Source organism: Equus przewalskii, chromosome 16, assembly GCF_037783145.1.
Source record: "Equus przewalskii isolate Varuska chromosome 16, EquPr2, whole genome shotgun sequence".
NCBI classification, from domain to species: Eukaryota; Metazoa; Chordata; class Mammalia; order Perissodactyla; family Equidae; genus Equus; species Equus przewalskii.
In genome coordinates this window covers 65,412,245-65,432,137 of record NC_091846.1, presented here as the reverse complement: position 1 = coordinate 65,432,137, position 19,893 = coordinate 65,412,245, and the positions used below count along the sequence as shown (strand labels likewise).

At 40.4% G+C, this 19,893-nt stretch overlaps 2 protein-coding genes across 17 annotated transcripts in view; one reads left to right on the top strand and one right to left on the bottom strand.

Moving 5' to 3' along the window:
• DZIP1 (DAZ interacting zinc finger protein 1) overlaps positions 1–3,517 on the top strand; it is a 56,369-nt gene extending 52,852 nt beyond the window's left edge. For all 15 annotated transcript variants that reach the window (XM_008542529.2, XM_070579072.1, XM_008542534.2 and 12 more), the window contains 2 exons: positions 60–234; positions 2,444–3,517. In XM_008542529.2, the coding sequence (XP_008540751.1) occupies positions 60–234; positions 2,444–2,520 (252 nt within the window). In that variant the 3' untranslated portion in view covers positions 2,521–3,517. The remainder of the gene's footprint in view (positions 1–59; positions 235–2,443) is intronic.
• Positions 3,518–5,649: 2,132 nt separating this feature from the next.
• CLDN10 (claudin 10) overlaps positions 5,650–19,893 on the bottom strand; it is a 112,448-nt gene continuing 98,204 nt past the window's right edge. For both annotated transcript variants that reach the window (XM_070579076.1, XM_008542528.2), the window contains exons 4-5: positions 6,657–6,764; positions 5,650–5,992 (exon numbers count right to left, since the gene is read on the bottom strand). In XM_070579076.1, coding sequence (XP_070435177.1) covers positions 5,869–5,992; positions 6,657–6,764 — 232 coding nt within the window. In that variant the 3' untranslated portion in view covers positions 5,650–5,868. The remainder of the gene's footprint in view (positions 5,993–6,656; positions 6,765–19,893) is intronic.

Below are 19,893 nucleotides of genomic sequence, written 5' to 3'. Positions count from 1 at the left end.
GCCCTAACATGCGCCGTTTCTTGAAGAAACATTCGTTATTCTCCGTGTATTTCTTTTAGTGCGCAGATGTGGATGACGATGACTGGGACATATCATCCTTAGAGGAAGAAAAATCTTCAGGGAAAAAAACTGGGAAAGCACAGAAAGAACCTCCACCTGTGAAGAATGAATCGACTTGTACTCAAGTGCCAAGTGCCTGGGGGGCACCTAACCCCAAGGGGCCAAAGGGAGAAGGTTCGATGCTCTAGCCTCCAGCATGGCACAGTCCATTTTCCAGTTATTTGTGTGTCATCTTTATAAATACCTCATTAAACTATGCTAATATGTCACCAGACAAAAACAGTCTGTTGGCATAACAAAGATCTTGATGTTTTCATTGTTATTTAAATAAGGACTGAATGTGTACAACTTAGTGATTGGTATATATTTACTAGTTATTTTTAATTTTAAGTCTAATCTTTAGTCTTTAAATTCTTTTATATTATTTTTGAAAATGCCCATACAAATATTCTCCTCATGCAGATGCCCCATAGAAATTAAAATTTCTACTCATACACCTGAATGAGGCCATGTTTCCAGCAGTCTTCCCATATTAATCTGTTGACATGGGAAATATTTTTCCTTATTTTCTTTGAAGGAAGATTTCTCTTGTAGCATGATAGCCAGTGGGACAAATGGCAAATGAAACCATTACTTGAAATTGTTCCAGGATAAGTCCTAGAGTCCGGATAAGTGCAGTAATTTAACTCTCAATACATTTAATTTTAAAAAATTAAAAATTTGGTGAGGAAGATTTGCCCTGAGCTAACATCCATTGCCCATCTTCCTCCTCTTTTGCTTAAGGAAGATTTCCCCTGTGCTAATATCTCTTCCAGTCTTCCCCCATTTTGTATGTGGGATGCTGCCACAGCATGGCTGATGAGCGGAGTAGGTCTGCGGCCAGGATCCAAACCTGCGAACCCTGGTCCACCGAAATGGAGCATGCAGAACTTTAACTACTCCGCCACAGGGCTGGCCCCTCAATGCATTTAATTTTTAAAATTAGAAAATGTAATTTATATTTTTTATCAAAGTAATTCTTGCACAGTGAAAGTCAAGTTGCGCAGAAGGGCTCCTCCTTGCCACCACCTCTCGCCACCTGCAGCGCCTCCCATAGATTCTGTGTTAGTGCCTCTGATGGGGACCTACGTGTCTCTGAGTAAGGCACTTAGACCACTATTTCTAGACTCATTGATTTTAAATGTGAACCGTTGACCTCCTGCTAAGACAGATGAGGAGTTGGCTCGTTGTCTCCACTTGCTATACCTCTCATGCCCTCTCTTCAGTATTTTTGTACCCCTATTTGTAATTTTAAACCAACGTTTCAGTCTCTACATTTGCTCTTTCCATTTCCAGTCATATCTCTTGCCACCCCTCTTTGTAAGATGAGCCATGGCTGCCTCTGCCCTTCGCTTCTCCTTTTCTCTCCACCATCTATAAAGCCGCGCCTTTACTTTCACGTTGTCAAATCAGAATATTTGCCTCCTGTTTTGTAACTGCCATTAAGTTATATGTGCTATAGCTAAAGATCGATTCTAATAGTTGAAAAACCAAAAGACCATTTATGTTACACTGACTTCGTAAGTGCACAGGGCCAAGAGGACGCCATCAGTACGTTTCCTTTCTCTTCTCCCAGTGCCATGACCCCATGCCCTTCAAAGAAAACTTGTCCAGAGTCAAATTCAAGAGGAATTCTCTGCACTATACTGTTTCAGTGGCTCAAGGCACTTTTTAACTAACTTCATATTTAAGCTCATCTACCCTAGAAAATCTGTTTTTACTATTTAATCCCTACATGGCTTGTTGACTTTATTTCCTTTCTTTTTGGCCTTTTTTTTGAGGCAGACTGGCCCTGAGCTAACATCTGTTGCCAATCTTCTCTTTTTGCTTGAGGAAGTTGTTGTTGAGCTAACATCTGTGCCAGTCTTCCTCTGTTTTGTATGTGGGACGCCGCCTCAGCATGGCTTGATGAGCAGGGCATGGGGTCTGTACCTGGGATCCGAACCCATGAAGCCTGGGCCGCCGAAGCGGAGTGCACCAACTTAACCACGATGCCACCAGGCCAGCCCCTTAATCTCCTTTCTTTACCACCTGTTCACTCAGAGTCAATAACAACAACAACACGAGTTGAGCACTGTCAACATCCAGGCCCTGTGCTGGATGCAGGGAAGGAGAGAGGCTGGGCAGGAGCTTCCACATGAGGGTCCTGTAAGGGGATCCTACAGATGTGGCCATTTCCTGGCCAGATTGTACTGTGGCCTCCTACACAGCTTGTGGGGCTGGGGATTGGTGAACAGATTCAGACACTGAGTGATAAGTTACAGTATGAAGTGATGGATTTATCCATGCTGAACAACGTGCTTGTTTAGTCACTGGGGCCTCTTCCTCCTCTCTCCCCCCACAGGACTTCAAGATGAATCAAGCACATTGAAAAGCAGCTTAGTAACTGTGACTGACTGGAGTGACTCTTCAGATGTGTAGCTGTCATCCCATGTGTCAGAAGATCCTTCCAGATGCCCACAGTATTTCACGATCACAGTATTTCCGTAATCTGCCTACAGGAGTCTAACATTCCTGCCTTGCAGTATTTCCCACAGTGACAAGGAAGATGATTCAAAGAAAAAGGGTCGCTATAGTGGCACCCAGTACAGTATTGAAAAACAAATTGTCAGCAGTATCTTGAAGTATATAAAGGTGTTTAAAACTTGTGCTGCTTAAAAATAAGTGTCATTGACGTCATAAAAAGTTTCTTCTTCAGAATGGTACTCTAATGTTTAAGTGTATTTTTTTCAACTAATTTTTAAGTGAATTTTTTTAAAACTTATAGCAAGTTTTGGTTTGAATTAAAACTCTTCTTTTTGTATCTTTCTTATGTACGTTGTCACATTGGAAGTGTTTTATTATACAATTCTATTAGTATCCTTAAAGCTGAATTAGTGAAATCAGTGAAATCTTAAGAGTATATTGCTTATTTTTCATATAGAAGTAAGTTTAGAATTACAGAAATATAGCTAGGCCCATGTTAAATACATTTTCCGAAGTACCTTGACCATGTGCAGCTTTGAGCCATTGTAAGCATGTTGTTATTAAACAATTATTTTAGAATTTTAAATACTACTTCTGCACATAATCTTTACCTTGGATATTTTATGAATAGAATGTAGCTATTTTAAATGTCAATTTAACAGAATATGAAAAGATCAAGTCCTTACTGAATTCATATGTGTATGTAGTTTTTTTCACTCTTTTTAAACGCTCAACCCATATTATAAAATACCTCAAAACTAATTTAGTTCTGTTCTTAACAATGACGTTGTCAACAGTCAAAAAGTTCATATAAACTGTTTTTTGCATTTTTTTATACTTTGTGGTACTACCTGTACGATTTCCCCAAAAAGTAACATTAACTAAATGGTTTGTTAGGTTTTAGATATCTCTTCATTTTGTCAGCCTTTCAAGTAAAGCTTCCATTACATCATTGTGACTGTGGCTGAGTTATTAGAGGTGATTTCTGGGTTAAACTTACCTCGTTAGGGGATTTAAGCTTGCCTGGGTAGCTATGCCTTATAACACGCTGATCAAAAAGTTACAACTAATTTTTTATCTGTTTCTCTCCCACCAGGCTCGTTTTTACTTGTAGTCCACTCTCATCATCTTTTAAAAACTCCCCAGAGGGGCCGTTTTACGCATTTGCTCACTTTAAGTTTGTAAAAGCTTTATTTAATAAACTCCCAGTCACATTTTCACCTGGTAGGACAGAGACAAGCAAAGCTACAAAACGCACCGCGCCTAAGAAGGCGCCCGGCCGCTGCTCTCAGCCAGCCACGTATTCAGCAGATCCTGACTGAGCTACTTGGGTTTATTCTGGGTTTTTTTAATGTGCATTATTAGTTCATTTAATTAGAACAACTTTGAGGCTTAGTTATCATTATACTCCTTGTCATAAAGATGTGAGAAACTGAGTTAATAAATCACCTGCCAAAAGCCAGACAACCAGAAAGTGACCAGAGCAGGCTTCAAACCGGGCCTCAGTTCCTGAGTTCCGTGTCTGCCACTTATTAGGTCCTGAACAGAAAGGGCTGGGGAAATGGGATGAACTTCTGCTAAGTACACCCAATATTTAAATTAAGTCGGTATGTCTGTGTCGTAAAAGCCAATCCTCTAACTCATCTGTCTAGTCCTGTCCTTTTGTCCTGCCAGATTTGGTTTGTTCGTTTTTCTCAGGACCACTGCCCTGTATTTCCCCTCACTGATGCACAGCTGATAGGTTTCTGGCCACCACAGAGCTTTTCTGTATTCTCACCCCTTACTCTCCCCAAATTCTTCAGGAACCAGAATAGTTCAGTACCGTCTAAATAGTACCTTCACCAGCACAGCCCTGAAATAAAAAATTTGTTTTAAACACACACATAAAACCCTGCCCCCTAGCACTGGCCTCTAGCACCTAACCTCCCTTCATGGCTTTCAGTCCATTTGTATTCCCGGAAAAGATATTTTAAGAATTGTCATGGTCTGGAATATATATATATATATAAATAAATATATATATATAGGTTTTTTTGGTAACAAACTTGTTTATTTCCTTTTCTTTCCATTGAGCACCTCCAAACAATGTGGTTTTCCCTTTTAAGTCTTTCATCCTTCAGGAAAATGTTATATTCATCCAAGCTGTGATTAGTATTGGAAACTGTCTTGCTCGGATATGATTACACAGATACCAATTCTTATCCATAGCTTGAAACTATATATTTTACCCTGGCCTGCCTCAGTGCAAAGTCCTGGTTTTGTCACTCACTGTGGCAAGTTACTTAAACTCTGCTTTCATTTCCGCCTCTGTCAGTTCAGGACCCTAATGGTCCTCACCTCAGAGGGCGGTTGTGAGAATGAAGTGGGTTAGGGCATGTAACGTGTTTAGAACATAGATATCGTGTGTAACTGAGAGAATGATTGCCTTTACGGGCATATGGTGAAAGAGCTGGCTCTAGGAATAAATCATTTTTTGTTCAGAGGTCACTGGAGCAATTTACATGTCTTGAAAAATGGGAAGTCTCTCCATTGCCCAGTTCCACACACAGGACCGAAGAGCCACACTGGAACTTGGCCCACTGGCTCTGAGTGAGGCAGGTATCACGCAGGCTCCGGGACTTCCTTCGTTGGCTCCAAAGTCAGCCATGACCAATGTCTCTAGCTCGGCTCTCGTTAACGCTCCACCCCAGAATCTGCTCTCTGTATCAGAGAAGCCTAAGTAGTTATTGAAGATGGATGTGCCAGATAAAGGGCAATAACGTCTTGGCCCCATTAGCCCTTCCTCGAGCCGTGGTGAATTTACCCTTATGACAGACAGGTGTAAGAGACTAGAAATCAATTCTGTGCAGCCAGTAACACGTCCGTTCAACCCAAACATCTTCTGAGGAATAGTCTCAGATTTCCCCCATACTGTTTACAAGACAGCACTCCTTATATACCTCCTGTTTAATATATGGAGGAAAAGAAATAAGGAATGGGGACAAAGATTGCAATGTTTGAATGATTAAGAAGGCTATCTTATGAATACTTCTTGAAACTTTGGTGCTAAATACATGTTCCATAAATGTATAAAATATATACAAATCCTGTAAATAACCTGTTTATTTTTTTATAGAAAGCCACAACAGAAAATGATTAGTATATAACTGTAAGAACATTTACATCCATACAATCAAAAAATTCTTCAAATTCATCTTTTAAAAACACTTCGAGTGTTAATTATTGGAGGACCTTGATGGGATCATTTTGTGAACAGTTCACTTTTATAACAAACTCAAGACACAGCTTGTACAGGTGCTCTCTTCAGACATAAGCATTTTTATCAAACTGTTTTGAAGGGTTTGTGGTTTTAAAATCTCCTTCTCCGCCATGATACTTTGTCCGGGAAGACATGACAGATGTGGCCCCATTGTATGCGTATCCCATTCTGAAAGGCAAAACACAGTTTGGAAGATTCTATTTTATACATAGGGCAAACGAAAATGGGAAGAAACTGTTTTCCCCCGATTTCTGTCATAGCTAAGTTTAAGTCTTTCCCTCATCACTTGTAGCTTTCTTCCTGCCTCTCTCTCACCCCAAGAAATACTTCAGTGTCATTTCTAAACAGTTGGTGTGACTCTCGCCCCAAGAAATACCTCAGTGTCATTTCTAAACAGTTGGTGTGACAAAGAGAATGTCTGCAGCAGAAACACGGCTTGTTCACTTGTCAATTATTCTCCTTTAAAACTCATCTTCCTCGAACCCAGGAGACCCCAGTGACCTTCAGAAGCAGTTTCTGCTCATGTGAAAATTATATGAGGCCTAACTGAACAATATGCCCGTGAAGCTAGACCCATATTTCTACTTACAGAAATAGCTTTGGAATGTAAGAATGATGAGCTCTGTTTTTTAATTAGCTATAATTAACTATTCTGTTGAATATAATATTTACTATATTTAACATTATATTTACTACATATTCCTAACCTTTCCCAATACTGGGTTTTTGAAGTTTCTAAGAACCATATGAACTATCTATAATTTGTCCCACATGTCATTACTTAGAATAGTATTGTACTTTTTAACGGGTTATTTTTGTCTCTTTTTCATACCTGGGTGTTTTGTTGTTGTCAGATATTGAAAAGCAAAATATGATACCACCAATTATGCAGAGTGAGGCTCCCGCCCATCCAATGAACAGAGCAGCTCCTAATTCATACCTGTGAGGAAGTATTACACAAGTATTATGGCTTACTTATTTGGGGAGTAAATAGTATTTAACACTACTAGCCAACATTTACTAAATGCTCATTTAAATTTTTGCTATTGGAGCTTGTAGAGAAGTAATAACACCTTGTATCTATATAATGCTTTAAACTTTCCTCAAAGTATTTCTATAGCTATCGCTTGATTATATCTCCCCAAAAGGAAGCTGAAGGGATCCCTGCAGGCAAAGTCAGTGCAAAGCCAGCTGAAGCCTGGGCCTCCAGGTCAGGGAGCATCCTTGCTCTGAGTTCTGCCTGAAGCTCACAAAGCTTTCCATCCATTTATTCTGTTGCAAAGGGTAAATTATTTAGGCAGGCTGCAGTTAGAAAAAGTAAGGTTGCCTTTGCTTTCATTTTAGTTTAATTCAGTAAATGTTTATTAAGCACCTGCTGTGTGCAAATCATGGTGGGAGGTGCTGAAGGACGGCAGAATATGCCACTCCAAACATGCCACTTTGCCAGAAGGATGATTTTGAGCTGAAGGCAAGTGAGAAAAAGCAGATACAAGAAAAGCTCTCTACGCTTGTATTTGCCTAAAAGCAGGACATAAACTTGTAAAGGTGTCCCCTTCTCTACCAGGAAGGGCAGACGTTAATCACCAGAGACAACTCTAGACCCTAATCAGCCCACAGAGGACACCAGAGGAATCTACATTGCTAACTAGGCTTTATGTCCCATTAGTTCCCCTATATATCTGCCTTCCCACAATTTGCCACCCTAGAAACTAAAGTCCTTTCCTTTGTCTTGTCACTTCTCTACAAATTTATTGTCCTTCTCTTAAGATGCTATGTGAGCCCCAGTTCTAACCGCCCCTCTGAGTTACTCATCACTGGGTACTCCCATGTGTATGTGTGATGCACATGTTAATAAACTCTCTTTTTCTCCTGTTCATCTGTCTTTTGTCAGTCTAATTTACAGGGTCCCAGCAGAGAAGCTAGGAGAGTGGAGGGAAAAAAAGTTGTTTTTCCTCCTCTGCAGTGCCCATAAAAGGTCAGTCACAGATACAACATCATCTTGCTTATCACTACAATCTAGTGGCAGATCAATAAAAAATAACCTTCATTTAGTGATAGATTGCTAGTAAGTGTCTCCTAGATGGCAGGCCACCGTACTAGGCTGATGACTGGAGCAGATGCAAAGACAAGACAGCCCCTGCCTTGGGGAGGTCAGCATACAAAGGTACAAGTAATGCTGCTAAGAATAAAAAACAAAATCAGAGTGGAGGGCTAGAGGAAACCCTTTCAGGGGAGGTGAGCAGAGAAACAAATAAGGAATGAGAAACATATACCAAGATCCTAGGGGCCATGCGTTCTCATACTTGCCTAGCATCTTCCTGAAGAATAGTTTTGGTTTTTTTTAATAAATAAGTGATTCTCACTTTTTTGGCCCATAGACCTCCATTGCGAGGCAAAAACAGATGGATGCCATTCCCTCCCTAATGGTGCTTTTCATTGTACAATGAAGTTGGAGTGGGAAGGATCTGTTTGATCATACAGAATCCACAGAGGAGCCAAGAGAGGAAAATAGGAGGTGAGGGTAAGAAAGGGAAAGAGGGGCCAAGGTTGGCTCCCTCCCCGGCCTGCCCCCCTCTGCCAGGTGCAGGGCCAGGGCTCTGCTTAGGTATCAGGGCCACACGGCGCTGGGGCAGCGGCTGCTGTGAGCCACCTGTGCCTGTCCTGAGCTTTGCCTCATCCTTTCTACATGCATGTTACTATGTTACTATGTCTGAACTCCGGTCTGGGCATGGGCAGCCTTTCTGATGTGGTTTGAGTCCCAGCAGTGGTAGTGTAACTGCGTGGCCCCAGTCACTAGCTAGCAGGAGCAGAAAGCAACATTTACAGATAAGGGACTTATAGTCCCCTCGCCTATTTTCAGATCTGGCCACCGAGGCAATTTCCTGGTGTGCACTTGCAATTGGGATGGGTGCTGTACAGAGTACATAAGCCCTGCAATCCCCTGTTTCTCACTCTTGGGAAATTTCCTGGGGAATCGGGATGACAGCTGAAGCAAGGAATAACTGCAACAGAACAACTGGGAGCAAGCACCTCATCCCGCACTGCAGGGCTGACTAGGCTCTGGGAATCGAGAAACTTCCCCAGCTGCTCCCATCAGAGGCAATGGCAGAAACAGAAGGTCGGCGTAAGTGGGGGGAAAAACAACTTCCATCCGCACCAAAAAACAGCCCAAAAGAGGACTGAAGAGAGAAGTGCACAGGTGAAAGAGAAAAGAGCTGGCCAGATCAGGAGTGTTACACTGGTAGCTTTACAAAAGATACCTTCATTAAATACCATGTTATACATCTAAAAAGGATATCCTGTATTTCCACAATCAGCCCGCTTTTATGGTGTTTGAACGAGATTATGCACATAGGACAAACACAGGGCCTGCCAAGTTGCGGGTGCGCGTCACTTGACCTCTTTAGAACATCTGGAAGTCGTGCAGTCAGTTGGCCTCACATTCATCCATTGTCATCCTTTTACTGCGAAGACAACTAAAGGAACGAGCTGACTGAAGAATTCTACTTGGAGGACCTTATTATAGGATTACAATTTCATGACACTTCCTGTTTTTCCCCCTGGTGTTGAGGCTATCTTCTCTCCTGAAACTGTGCCTTAGTATTACTCTTAGTAATACTGAGTCTGAGATTTTTCCTAAAATATTTAGCTTTCTAAAATAGGATGCCAGTGCCAGCTACCATGGTTGATTAAAAATAAGTCTCTAATTCATAGTGGTCAGTTGGAGGTGAAGGTGATAGAAATCACAAACCACAGCTCGGCACTAGGGTTTCGTTTAAAGGAACATACAACACACGTGCACAGTGTGGTTACAGATGAGGATAAATTACCCAGGCAGCTCCAGTGTCGGGAATTATGTCTTTATATTCATTTAAGCATCTTAAAACTTTCTGAAGGGATTTAGGAATCATGAATTTGGCTTATATTAAAAACTGGTTCACTTATTCCTGTTCTAAATATATTTTAATTTTCTTTACGTCACTAAATATAGACTCTATTCCAAGGAAAATATCATTTCCATTTGAATTCCTTGTGAATTTTGTCAGACACAGACATTTAACAAATAGTACTGGTTCAGGGTTGAAGTCTTTAAGAGACTCCACGTCTACACCAATAACTTTTAACAATTTGGATGTAAGGGCTTTTGTGACTTAATTCTTTCTCTTCCAGAAACAACTTCTTCATTCTGTTGAAAGACACGTATAGCAGACTAACTCCACAGCAACTTGAACACACACCGATCAGTGTGCGTGATCTGGCAAAAAACGGACCTGTATTACTGAGAGACAGGATTGAGAGGGAGCAATGCAATATCCACCCAGATTTGTTCCAAGGCACACCTCCTGATTGGGAAACTTCATCTCTGCCTAGAAGTCTTTCTTCATTTTTGGCAATGCTAAGAAGCTGACTTCAACACCTCAGAAGATTATCCAAATTTCAGATGATCTGTTGCAAGTCTTTCTTCTGTTTACAACACCCTCTGAACCCAGACCAGCTTTCCCACTCAGGGCGTGGCCTCTTTATGGAGCTGTCACAATCACCAACATTTCTTCATTATTCTGAAAGGCTGATCTATGATCATCAGGTGGAGGACAGAACTTCGTTTATAGATCAGAACATTGTTTTGGGAGCATCTCTCAGACATTCTCTCAGTTGGTAAGACTAATCACAAGCTGCCTACATGACACTGCTGGTGGGAATGCAAACTGGTGCAGTCACTATGAGAAATAGCATGGAAATTTCTCAAAAAACTAAAAATAGAACTACCATATGACCCAGCTATACTATGACTGGGTATTTAGCCAAAAAACTTGAAATCAGTAATTCAAAGAGACTTATGTATCCCTATGTTCACTGCAGTATTACTCACAATAGCCAAGATGTAGAAGCAACCCAAGTGCCCATCAACTGATGAATGGATAAAGAATATATGATATATATATATATACACAACAGAATACAACTCAGCCATAAAAAAGACAAAATTGTCCAATTTGCAACATGGACGGACCTTGAGGGTATTATGTTAAGCAAAATAAGCCAGACAGAGAAAGACAAACACCGCATGATTTCATTCATATACGGAAGACAAACATATGGACAAAGAGAACAGATTAGTGGTTACCAGAGGGGAAGGGGGTTGGGGGTGGGAATAAGGGGTAAAGGGGCACATATACATGGAGACTGACAAATAAAAATATACACTGGAGATTTCACAATGTTATAAACTATTATGACCTCAATAAAATAATAAAAAACAACAAAAAACCCTGCCTGTATGACTTTAATTCACTTATGTAATTGAATAATTGAATGCAAATTTAGTAAATAAATAATAGGGAAAAATGTACTTCTATACAGAGACATTAAAATAGATTTAATCACCCAAAATCTTCCCTGAAAAGAACCGTAAGGATCTAAGGCATTAAAGTGTACTCTGAACTACTGGGTGAAGTTCTTCTCATCCACCTGTGCCTGGGACTCCAGGCTGTGGCTCACACCTCTCACTTCATCTTGAGAGAGACAAGGCTTGAACCCCGTTGGTGGCCTGATTCTGATGCTTCACCTCATATGTCAGTCCTGTAACCTTCACAGTAAATGCTGAGGGAATGGATTGAGGAACACCTCATTTTCACCTCCCATTTTTGTCTTCCTTGCACCCAAAGCCCTGTTATGACTTGACTTGCCATCCACAGGGAGCTGGTGTAGCCTGCCCTGGTCACCCTCGCAGAAAAGACAGGCCAGGCACTGTGCTCAGTCATGGGTTTCAGGGTGAATGAGACGCAGCTCTGTTCTCAAGGATCTTAAAGGCTAGTGGGGATAGTCCGACATTAAGCGAATAAATATAAAGCATAATGAAACAATGATAGAGTCAGAAGAGCATGTTTTTGCAAAGTAAACATCACCTCTTCTCCCAGATCCATATTGATATGGGTCAAGTAAATGTCCCTGATAACAACAGCTACTATTCCTGTTGGTTCATGGTACTAGCATTTCTGTGTGTGCGTGCTAAGATTTTTTTACATAGGTTATCATATTCAATCTCCATTACAATCCTGAGAGAGATGTCTTACTATCCTCATTTTACAAATGAGGAAACTGAAGCTCAGGGAGATTAAATTACTTTCCCCATATCTCAGCTAAGTAAATGGTAGAAGTAGGATTTAAAACACATAACTGTGATTCCAAACCCCAAGATCTTAACCATTACTCCTTTTCCCTGTTATATACAACTTAGCTAAGTAAAGATTTTATTAATATATAAAAAAACAAAAATACAGGGCCAGGCCCAGCGGCATAGTGGTTAAGTTCGCATGCTCTGTTTTAGTGGCCCTGGGTTCATGGGTTCGGATCCCAGGCGCAGACCTGGCACCACTCGTCAAGCCATGCTGTGGCAGCATCCAACATAAAAAAGAGAGGAAGACTGGCACAGATGTTAGTTCAGGGCCAATCTTCCTCACAAAACAAACAAACAAACAAAATCCCCTCACAATCAATGCAATGTATTTTTAGCTGTCGTTTCAGAACAATGTGAGTTCTCTCTCTCCCCAGCTCATTATGTTCTCAGCGGCTCAGGACCTCTGGGGTATGGAATGTTCTGTGAATTCCCTCAGGCTGTCTTCTCACCCAGCACAGAAAGAGGTGAGAGTGGTAATTAAAGTCAGGGCATGCTGGACTTGAAAAAGAGAAAATGCAACTCCTCCAAAACAAAACAAAAACTGTTTAACGAATGGGAAAACAAACTCATCCTTTTACGCTCGCCAGGTCTTTTGACATCCAGGATAGTGTTTTTTTAAACGTACTGTCCTACCCCTCATTTTAATCAAGAGTGGTATCAGCCAAAATAATATTCCAGTTACCTTAAAACAACTGAATATGCGGGGGGGGGGGGGGGGGATGGGGGGAGAGTTTAAAGTTTAGAAAGTACACCCATATAATATCAATGCTAACATTTTAAAAATGAATTCCATTGGTACGCCATTCTTGTAAAGATTACTATCTAAAGCAAACTTTCCTCGACTCACAGGCTTATGTAATCCGAGGTCTGTAGAGCTGCATTAATGGATTTTTAATGGATTTTTATATTTAAAAACTATTCTACGGGCATTAGCTTCAAACACACATTTTCCCTAAATACGCCACATTTTTGGGGTCTCAGTTACCAGAAGTGGGCTGTTTAGTGCCCAGTGACGTGTTTATCTCCAGGAGGCCATCTATGCAATTCGAATCAGTTCAGGGCTCTCTCACACTGCCTGGAGGATCCCAAAGGATTTCTCACCCAATGTTTCCCACGAGACTTATAAAATAGTGGCCCGGGTCTGCCAAATGGTGGCTAAAGTAGAAAGAGATAATTTAAATAAGTGTCTACTTATATATGGAAGCTTCATGGAGAATTCTCAAAATTTTTTTTGGTGCCAATTCTAAGTTGCTTGTCTGTGGCTAGTTGATAACAGACATGCATGCCTTACCTTTCTGTGTGCAATGATTTATCATTAGGACAGTTTAGAATTCTACAAACTGTAACTATTAATAACAAGTAACACTTACGGATCACCTCCCACGTGCCGCTGTGGTGGGGGCTTTCTAAGTGTTATTTTCTTCAACCCCGTTAACATCCAGAAGGAGGAGGTGCTTCTTTGTTATCCAGGCGAGACATCTGCATCTTCGCTAAGGTTACAGAGGACCAATGGCTAGGGCCGGGGCAGAGCAGAGGTCTAACTCGAAAACCTGCCTCTTAACCTCTCTGCCCTTCCCTCTCTAACCCTGTGTGAAGCGCACAGTGAGCGTCTTTATAGGAGATCTAATTCTTGCCAATTATTCACGGAAATTTCAAAAACCATCCACAGTATAACTTAATATAATATTACCCCAAGTAAATTGTCACTTAAAAGGCACATCTCACATCCCCAAAATCACATAGTTCAACTCAAGCACAAATCTTTTGTTTAGCAATGTCCATGCCATTGATCTCCATTCGTGTGGATAATTGGGAGTTTACTGGGCCTTGATTTCTGCGAGAAATAATATGAGTCATAAAACTCAAAGTAGGCACAATAACATGTTACACGCAAACTTTGAAGTCTGAATAAACTGACATTGCAGAGGGGGCTGTGCTTCAAGATAGGAAATTCCTAAAACAACCAGTGCTGTCCTGAGATCCCTGAGAGGGTGACCAGCTCTGCTGAGCACAGGTCAAGAATCTGTGTGTGCGGAGGCGGGTGTGCTCATCTGTTTGTGATGAGGGAAAAATATACAGATGGACTGCAGCAAAAAAGCCTGGGTCGATTAAAGGCGTATCCTGCATTTTATCCAGAATCCTCAACAGCCAACCTGAAAACATTTTAGAATCGAAGCAGGTGTTGGGGAAGGTGCATGCAGGATGAGTTCTCACGAGAAGGGTCTCGAGTATCTATCCGTTTGACAGTTTCAGTCCGTTGCCTATCTCTTACCTTGCTGTAACCGAGGTGCCCAGAAATAAAGAGAAGAAATTACACAGGCCTTGCTTCTTTTACATGGTTTCGTACTAGGTCCCTTTCAAACCTGCCTTCTACTTGAGAGCCAAGCATCTTACATTTATCCTTTCTACTAGGCCTTCAACATCTCGATAGACATTTCTCTATGGCTAATCTTAATATACCATATAAGGTAATCAACTGCTATATTAACGTACTCTGCTTAAAAGTCAGTACCCTGAAAAATAATAACTAACATTTCTTGAGTGCTTACTATGTGCTAGACACAGTTCTAAACAGTTGAAACGTACTGTCTCATTTAATCCTCACAACAAACTTATAGTCCCCATTATCTCTATCTTACCGATGAGGAACACAGGACACAGAAAGAATAAGTAACTTCATCAAGGTTACACAGCTGACAAGTGGCAGGGTTAGGTTTACTGGATCCTGGGTCCTCACCCTTAAACAATATATGTATGCTGCCTCTTCTCCCCATTCCTTTAACCAAATTTCCACAAGCAGGCTCAGTCTTTCCACTCCAAGAGAGATGCAGACAGAGAGACAGACAGTCATACACCACTGCTGTAAATGTCATGGAGCAGGGACTAGTTACAAGAGATTCCAAAATCAGGTCTCTTTTTGGAGATGCTCCTGGTCTGGTTTGGGAGACAAATCAATAAGCAAGTGCTAACTGCCCAGCAGGATTATGACAGAACCACAAGCTGCAACAGGAGCACCTAGGAGGGCAGCTCACCCAGAATGCGAGTCCTGCAGGATAAGCAGGGGTTGGCCAAGATGGGAAAAGGAGAGGAAAGGAGGCGGTAGTGTCAAAGCGGAGACAACAGAAAGCATGGCAAACTGGTAGGAATTGTGACTTCACATGCTGGTCAGTAAAAACAAAACACAGTTGCCAAACACTTGGTTTCCAAGTAGATTTTTCAGGCATGCCAGCAGAACAAAAGCTTCAGAGCCGTTCTGGTGATCGGAGGCAGCCGGGGCTACCACTGAACAAAGTGAAGTCACAGAATAATGCCTTCTTAATATTAACAATGAAGTCCACTTTGTTCTTAACATTTGGCTCTTCTGTGGAATCCCTTATCCAACAATGTATGAGCTGTTAACCAACATTGATTCCTTCTCCAAATAATCTCATGAATGGAGTAAGCTTAAATAAACAAACATCCATAATTTATTAAATTATAATAAGGACAGGAGATGGAAGTTAAATATCTTGGCAAGGTCACTTAGCGAGATCAATATCCCTTTCAATGTCACCCAGGAAAATGTGTGTAATGTAGAAATGTGCTTCTTGAATTGTCTATTGTTCATTTAACTTGACCGATAACAAAATGAGATAATTTATCAAAAAGGAGACAGCTATTTATTTCTAACTATTATATAGCCACAATAGTGAAAAGATTTTACCTAAGTAAAGCTTAAATCCTAAAGTAGAAAATAAATATATTGCAAGAATGAAGAGTGTGCTAGAGATGAATAACTCCATGGTTTTAAAAAGTCGGAAAATGGAAAAGCCTGGAGGATGATAAGCCCCAAACATGAGAATAGCTGAGCCAAAACACGACTGATAAATCTCCTATACTAAAAGAGAATAAGTCTAAGATCACAATGTCCTGTTTCCTCGATTAGGGCAATGGGTTTAGCGCTCTAACTTTGCATGACTTAAAAAGAAGTTTCTTTATGTCAATCAATTCTTACTTGGAACGGTTTATTTAAGAAAACAAAGCAAGACATTCAGGAAGTTAGTGGTTTGGACAACAAAGCAATGGTGGGAGTACTGTCATTAAATTTCAGCACCCTGGTGATGAATCACACCAAGGGGGGTCTGTTAGCATCAGCGTGCAGGAGGGTAGATTTTCTTTGGATTGGTAGGTTCCGTTTTAATAAAAAAGAGGAAGCTGGTTTGAAACAGCCCAAAGGGAAGAGTTAAGAAATAGTTTTCAAGGCTTTACAGGAGCCGTCCTGGAGTCATAAAACATAACCTCAACTTGAATGAAAGCAAGGAAGCAAAACAAAAGAAAAAAAATAGGGAAATGGCAGAACACAACCACAGCCAGATGAAACTCTTTCAAGATTGCCATTCTGTCAAACGATTGTAGCTTGGAAGAAAAATCTTCCCAGATAAGTGTTGGGAAAAGGAGGGTTTCAAAATAAACAGTCACCAAACACAGAGCCATACTGTTGGCAGTGTGACTGCCACAATCTTTACTCCAACCAAACACTGGAAGCCACTCATTTTTTTCTCATCAACAAGGCGCCTACCGAGTTCCCTGCACATAGTAGGAATGTAGCAGGAACTTTGTGGATGAGCTTAGTTCTGTGTTTCTAACTTAGGGAACCAAGGTGAGCCATACAGAGGGAGATCTTAGAAATCTACAAAGAAGATTCAATTAATACAGTATAGAATTCTTAAGAAAAATAACAGTAGCAACAAAACCAGGTTCTGAGGAATGAATCGTTTTTGAGTGCATTTTAGGGCTTGGGTGTGGAAGAGCAAGTATTTGCTCACCAGAAATCTAAACCAGAGAGTGTGGCAAGCAACCACCTCTTGCTGCCCTTCCCAAGGGCCCAACACACGCGTCCCTGTGCCACAGCCATGCCTTCTAAGGCTGGAGGGAGAGACGTTACTTGGCAGTAGCTAGCTTTGGGAAGATTAACCTATGATAAGGATGGGAAGAGGAGAGTGAGCTTCGATCTCCATCCTCTCGGGGGCTTCCTCAGTCTGCTGAGCCAACAGGAAGCTTTTCCGCTAACCCTGAAAGGACTAGCTCTACAGATAAGAGTTTCACTTACCAGTCACCATGCTGGGCAAATAAGACAGATGAAATAGATGTTTTCTGACCTCAAGAACTTACTCTCACGCAGGTCAGTGATGACACCAGAGAAAGTCAGAACCCTCCTACGGTGGCGCCCTCCATGTCCCAGCTCTGCTAGGGCTAGCCCCACCTTTAGCTTTGATTCTCCGAGATATTCCTCTAAGTTCACGTACAAACTGAATCAGAGGCACTGATTACTAAAGTCTAGAAATGCCAGCTAAGGAAGTGCTATCCCCTAGAATGTGCCAAATCAAAATCTTGCTTTAAAGATGATATTTTACGCCTACATGCCCAGAAACTGATGATTGGATAAAGAAGATGTGGTATATATACACAATGGAATACTACTCAGCCATAAAAAAAGACGAAATTGGCCCATTCACAACAACGTGGATGGACCTCGAGGGCATTATGTTAAGCGAAATAAGTCAGTCAGAGAAAGACGAACTCTATATGACTCCACTCATAGGTGGAAATTAGTATATTGAGAAGGAGATCTGATCGGTGGTTACCAGGGAAAAGGGGGGGTGGGGGGAGGGTACGGAGGGGGAAGTGGTGTACCCACAACATGACTAACAAAAATGTACAACTGAAATCTCACAAGGTTGTAATCTATCATAACATTAATAAAAAAAAAAAAAAAAAGATGATATTTTACGACCCACGAAACCTGTTTATTTTGTGTTGATAGCCAATTTGCAGCTTATTAATCTTCCTAATTTTCATCTCTTTCTCCTCCCCTAGAGGTGTCGATAAAGGGAAAAGAGATGAAGTCAAGTTAGTCGATTTGTTGGTTTTTACAGAAGTGAGTTTTATTTAAATGAAGTCTATGAATTCCTATAGATGTCACATGTCATTTTCATACCTCTTTTCTACTATTGTGGGTAATTAGAATCTGATCATATTTACAGTTCTCAGGCCTTGATAATTCCTTGATCCAAGTGGATTTTATGTAAGTCATAGAGGGCCTTGCTTTGTGCAGGCCACTGCTGGGGATACAGGTGTGAATGGGCTCTGATCTCAAGGAGCTAAATGTTCTCAATATGCAGGTTTTTAAAAATAAAGTCTATATTTTCTTTAAGGCCTTAGTGTGAAGGGCCTATTATTTGTAAATATTACTAATTTGTAAGCCATGTTGTTATTTATAACCCCTAGCTATATTTTTAATAAGCTAAATTGCAGATGTTATATTTTTAAGTCACCGCAGAAAAGGGCTAATAAAGACATCTATAAAGATAAGCCACATCTTAAATACTACAACCAATTACAAAGCAATCTTAATAATAGCTAATACAATACAGTAATAGCTTATACAAGGTGTTTGCTCTTTTCTAATGAGTGCTAAGCATATATACACACAGTCTTAATTCTCACAGCAAAACTAGCAGAGGGGCACTATAATTATCCTGATTTTACAGATGAGAATAGAGACACAGAGAGAGAGAGAGCAGGCATAGATAGAGGAAAGCTGGGAGGCTATTAGTGGGCATGGAATAGTTCAACACAGCACCAGGAATGCGGAAAAGAGGAACACCTTTCAGAGTCCGTCATTATCGAACGGAGCTTAACCAAAATCTGAAAGGGGAATAAGAAATTCCAATCATACTAAACTGAATTAGGCGACCGAGCATACAGCAAGCACAGAAAAAAATCACACAAAGAACAGGGTTAAGTTACTATGCCCACATAAATTAGCCTGGACCTTTTGAGGAAAGATGACAACGACTGTTAAGATTCCGACAAAGACATCCTTAATAATGGTCAGGAAAATAAAAACAGCGATGTAGAAAAGACAATACAGAAAAGTCAGCAATGTCTTTAATAAAATAAACCATGAGAAAATACAGCTTCGTTGTATATTTATGATACTGAAGCCTGAAATAAAAATGTATCATTTAAATATAATATTGAAATAAAAAATGATACTACATTTAAGTATCAATAAAATGTTTCTCATCTTCAGGAGCATAGTCTCAGTTTTCATCTCCCTTTTTGGTGTCATCTACACCTGCGCAAATCTCATTACCAAAAACCAGTTAGGAGAAAATTCATAAATCAGGACGCATTTTTTTAACATTCACAAGGGAGTAAAAGTTACACTGGGGTCTAAAACAGTCATTTTTGTTTTCCATTTAATACAATTTTAAACAGTTTTTTGAAACGTACAAAAGAAACTCCCTTGATGAAAAATATACATAGTATATTGTCACAAAAGTTGTGAAACAGAACATTAGGAATCACGCCTTTTAGAGCACGTGTGCCTGGTGTGAATCCCAGTTCACTCAGCCTGCTAGTTTAGTCCAAATTCCTTTGGGCAGTTTACTTGACCTCTTTCCTCAACTTTAAAAAAGGTAGTACACCAAGAGAACCTCCTTCATAAGGCTGTTGTAAGAATAAAATAAACTATAAAATAAAACAATATTTGCTGTGCTCTGGTTGGTACATAGTAGGGACTCAACATGTGCTGCTGATTATTTTCATTATATTTTGTTATATAAGCATTTACTATTTACGCATAAAAGATACTAAAGACAAAACTAGAAAATCAATTTCCTGAAGATTCTTAAATCCACTGGAAAAAAATAATGCACACCTGACCTGCTATTTTAGTAACGACTTTTAAAAAATCCTATAACATTTGATCTGAAAACTGAAAGAAAATCACCAGCCCGGTTGACAGCAATACACATGCATACACATGTGGCCTTTTACAGAGGTATGTGGGTATATTCTCAGGGAAGGCAAAATATTTGATATGTTATTATTTCTAGTTTGATAT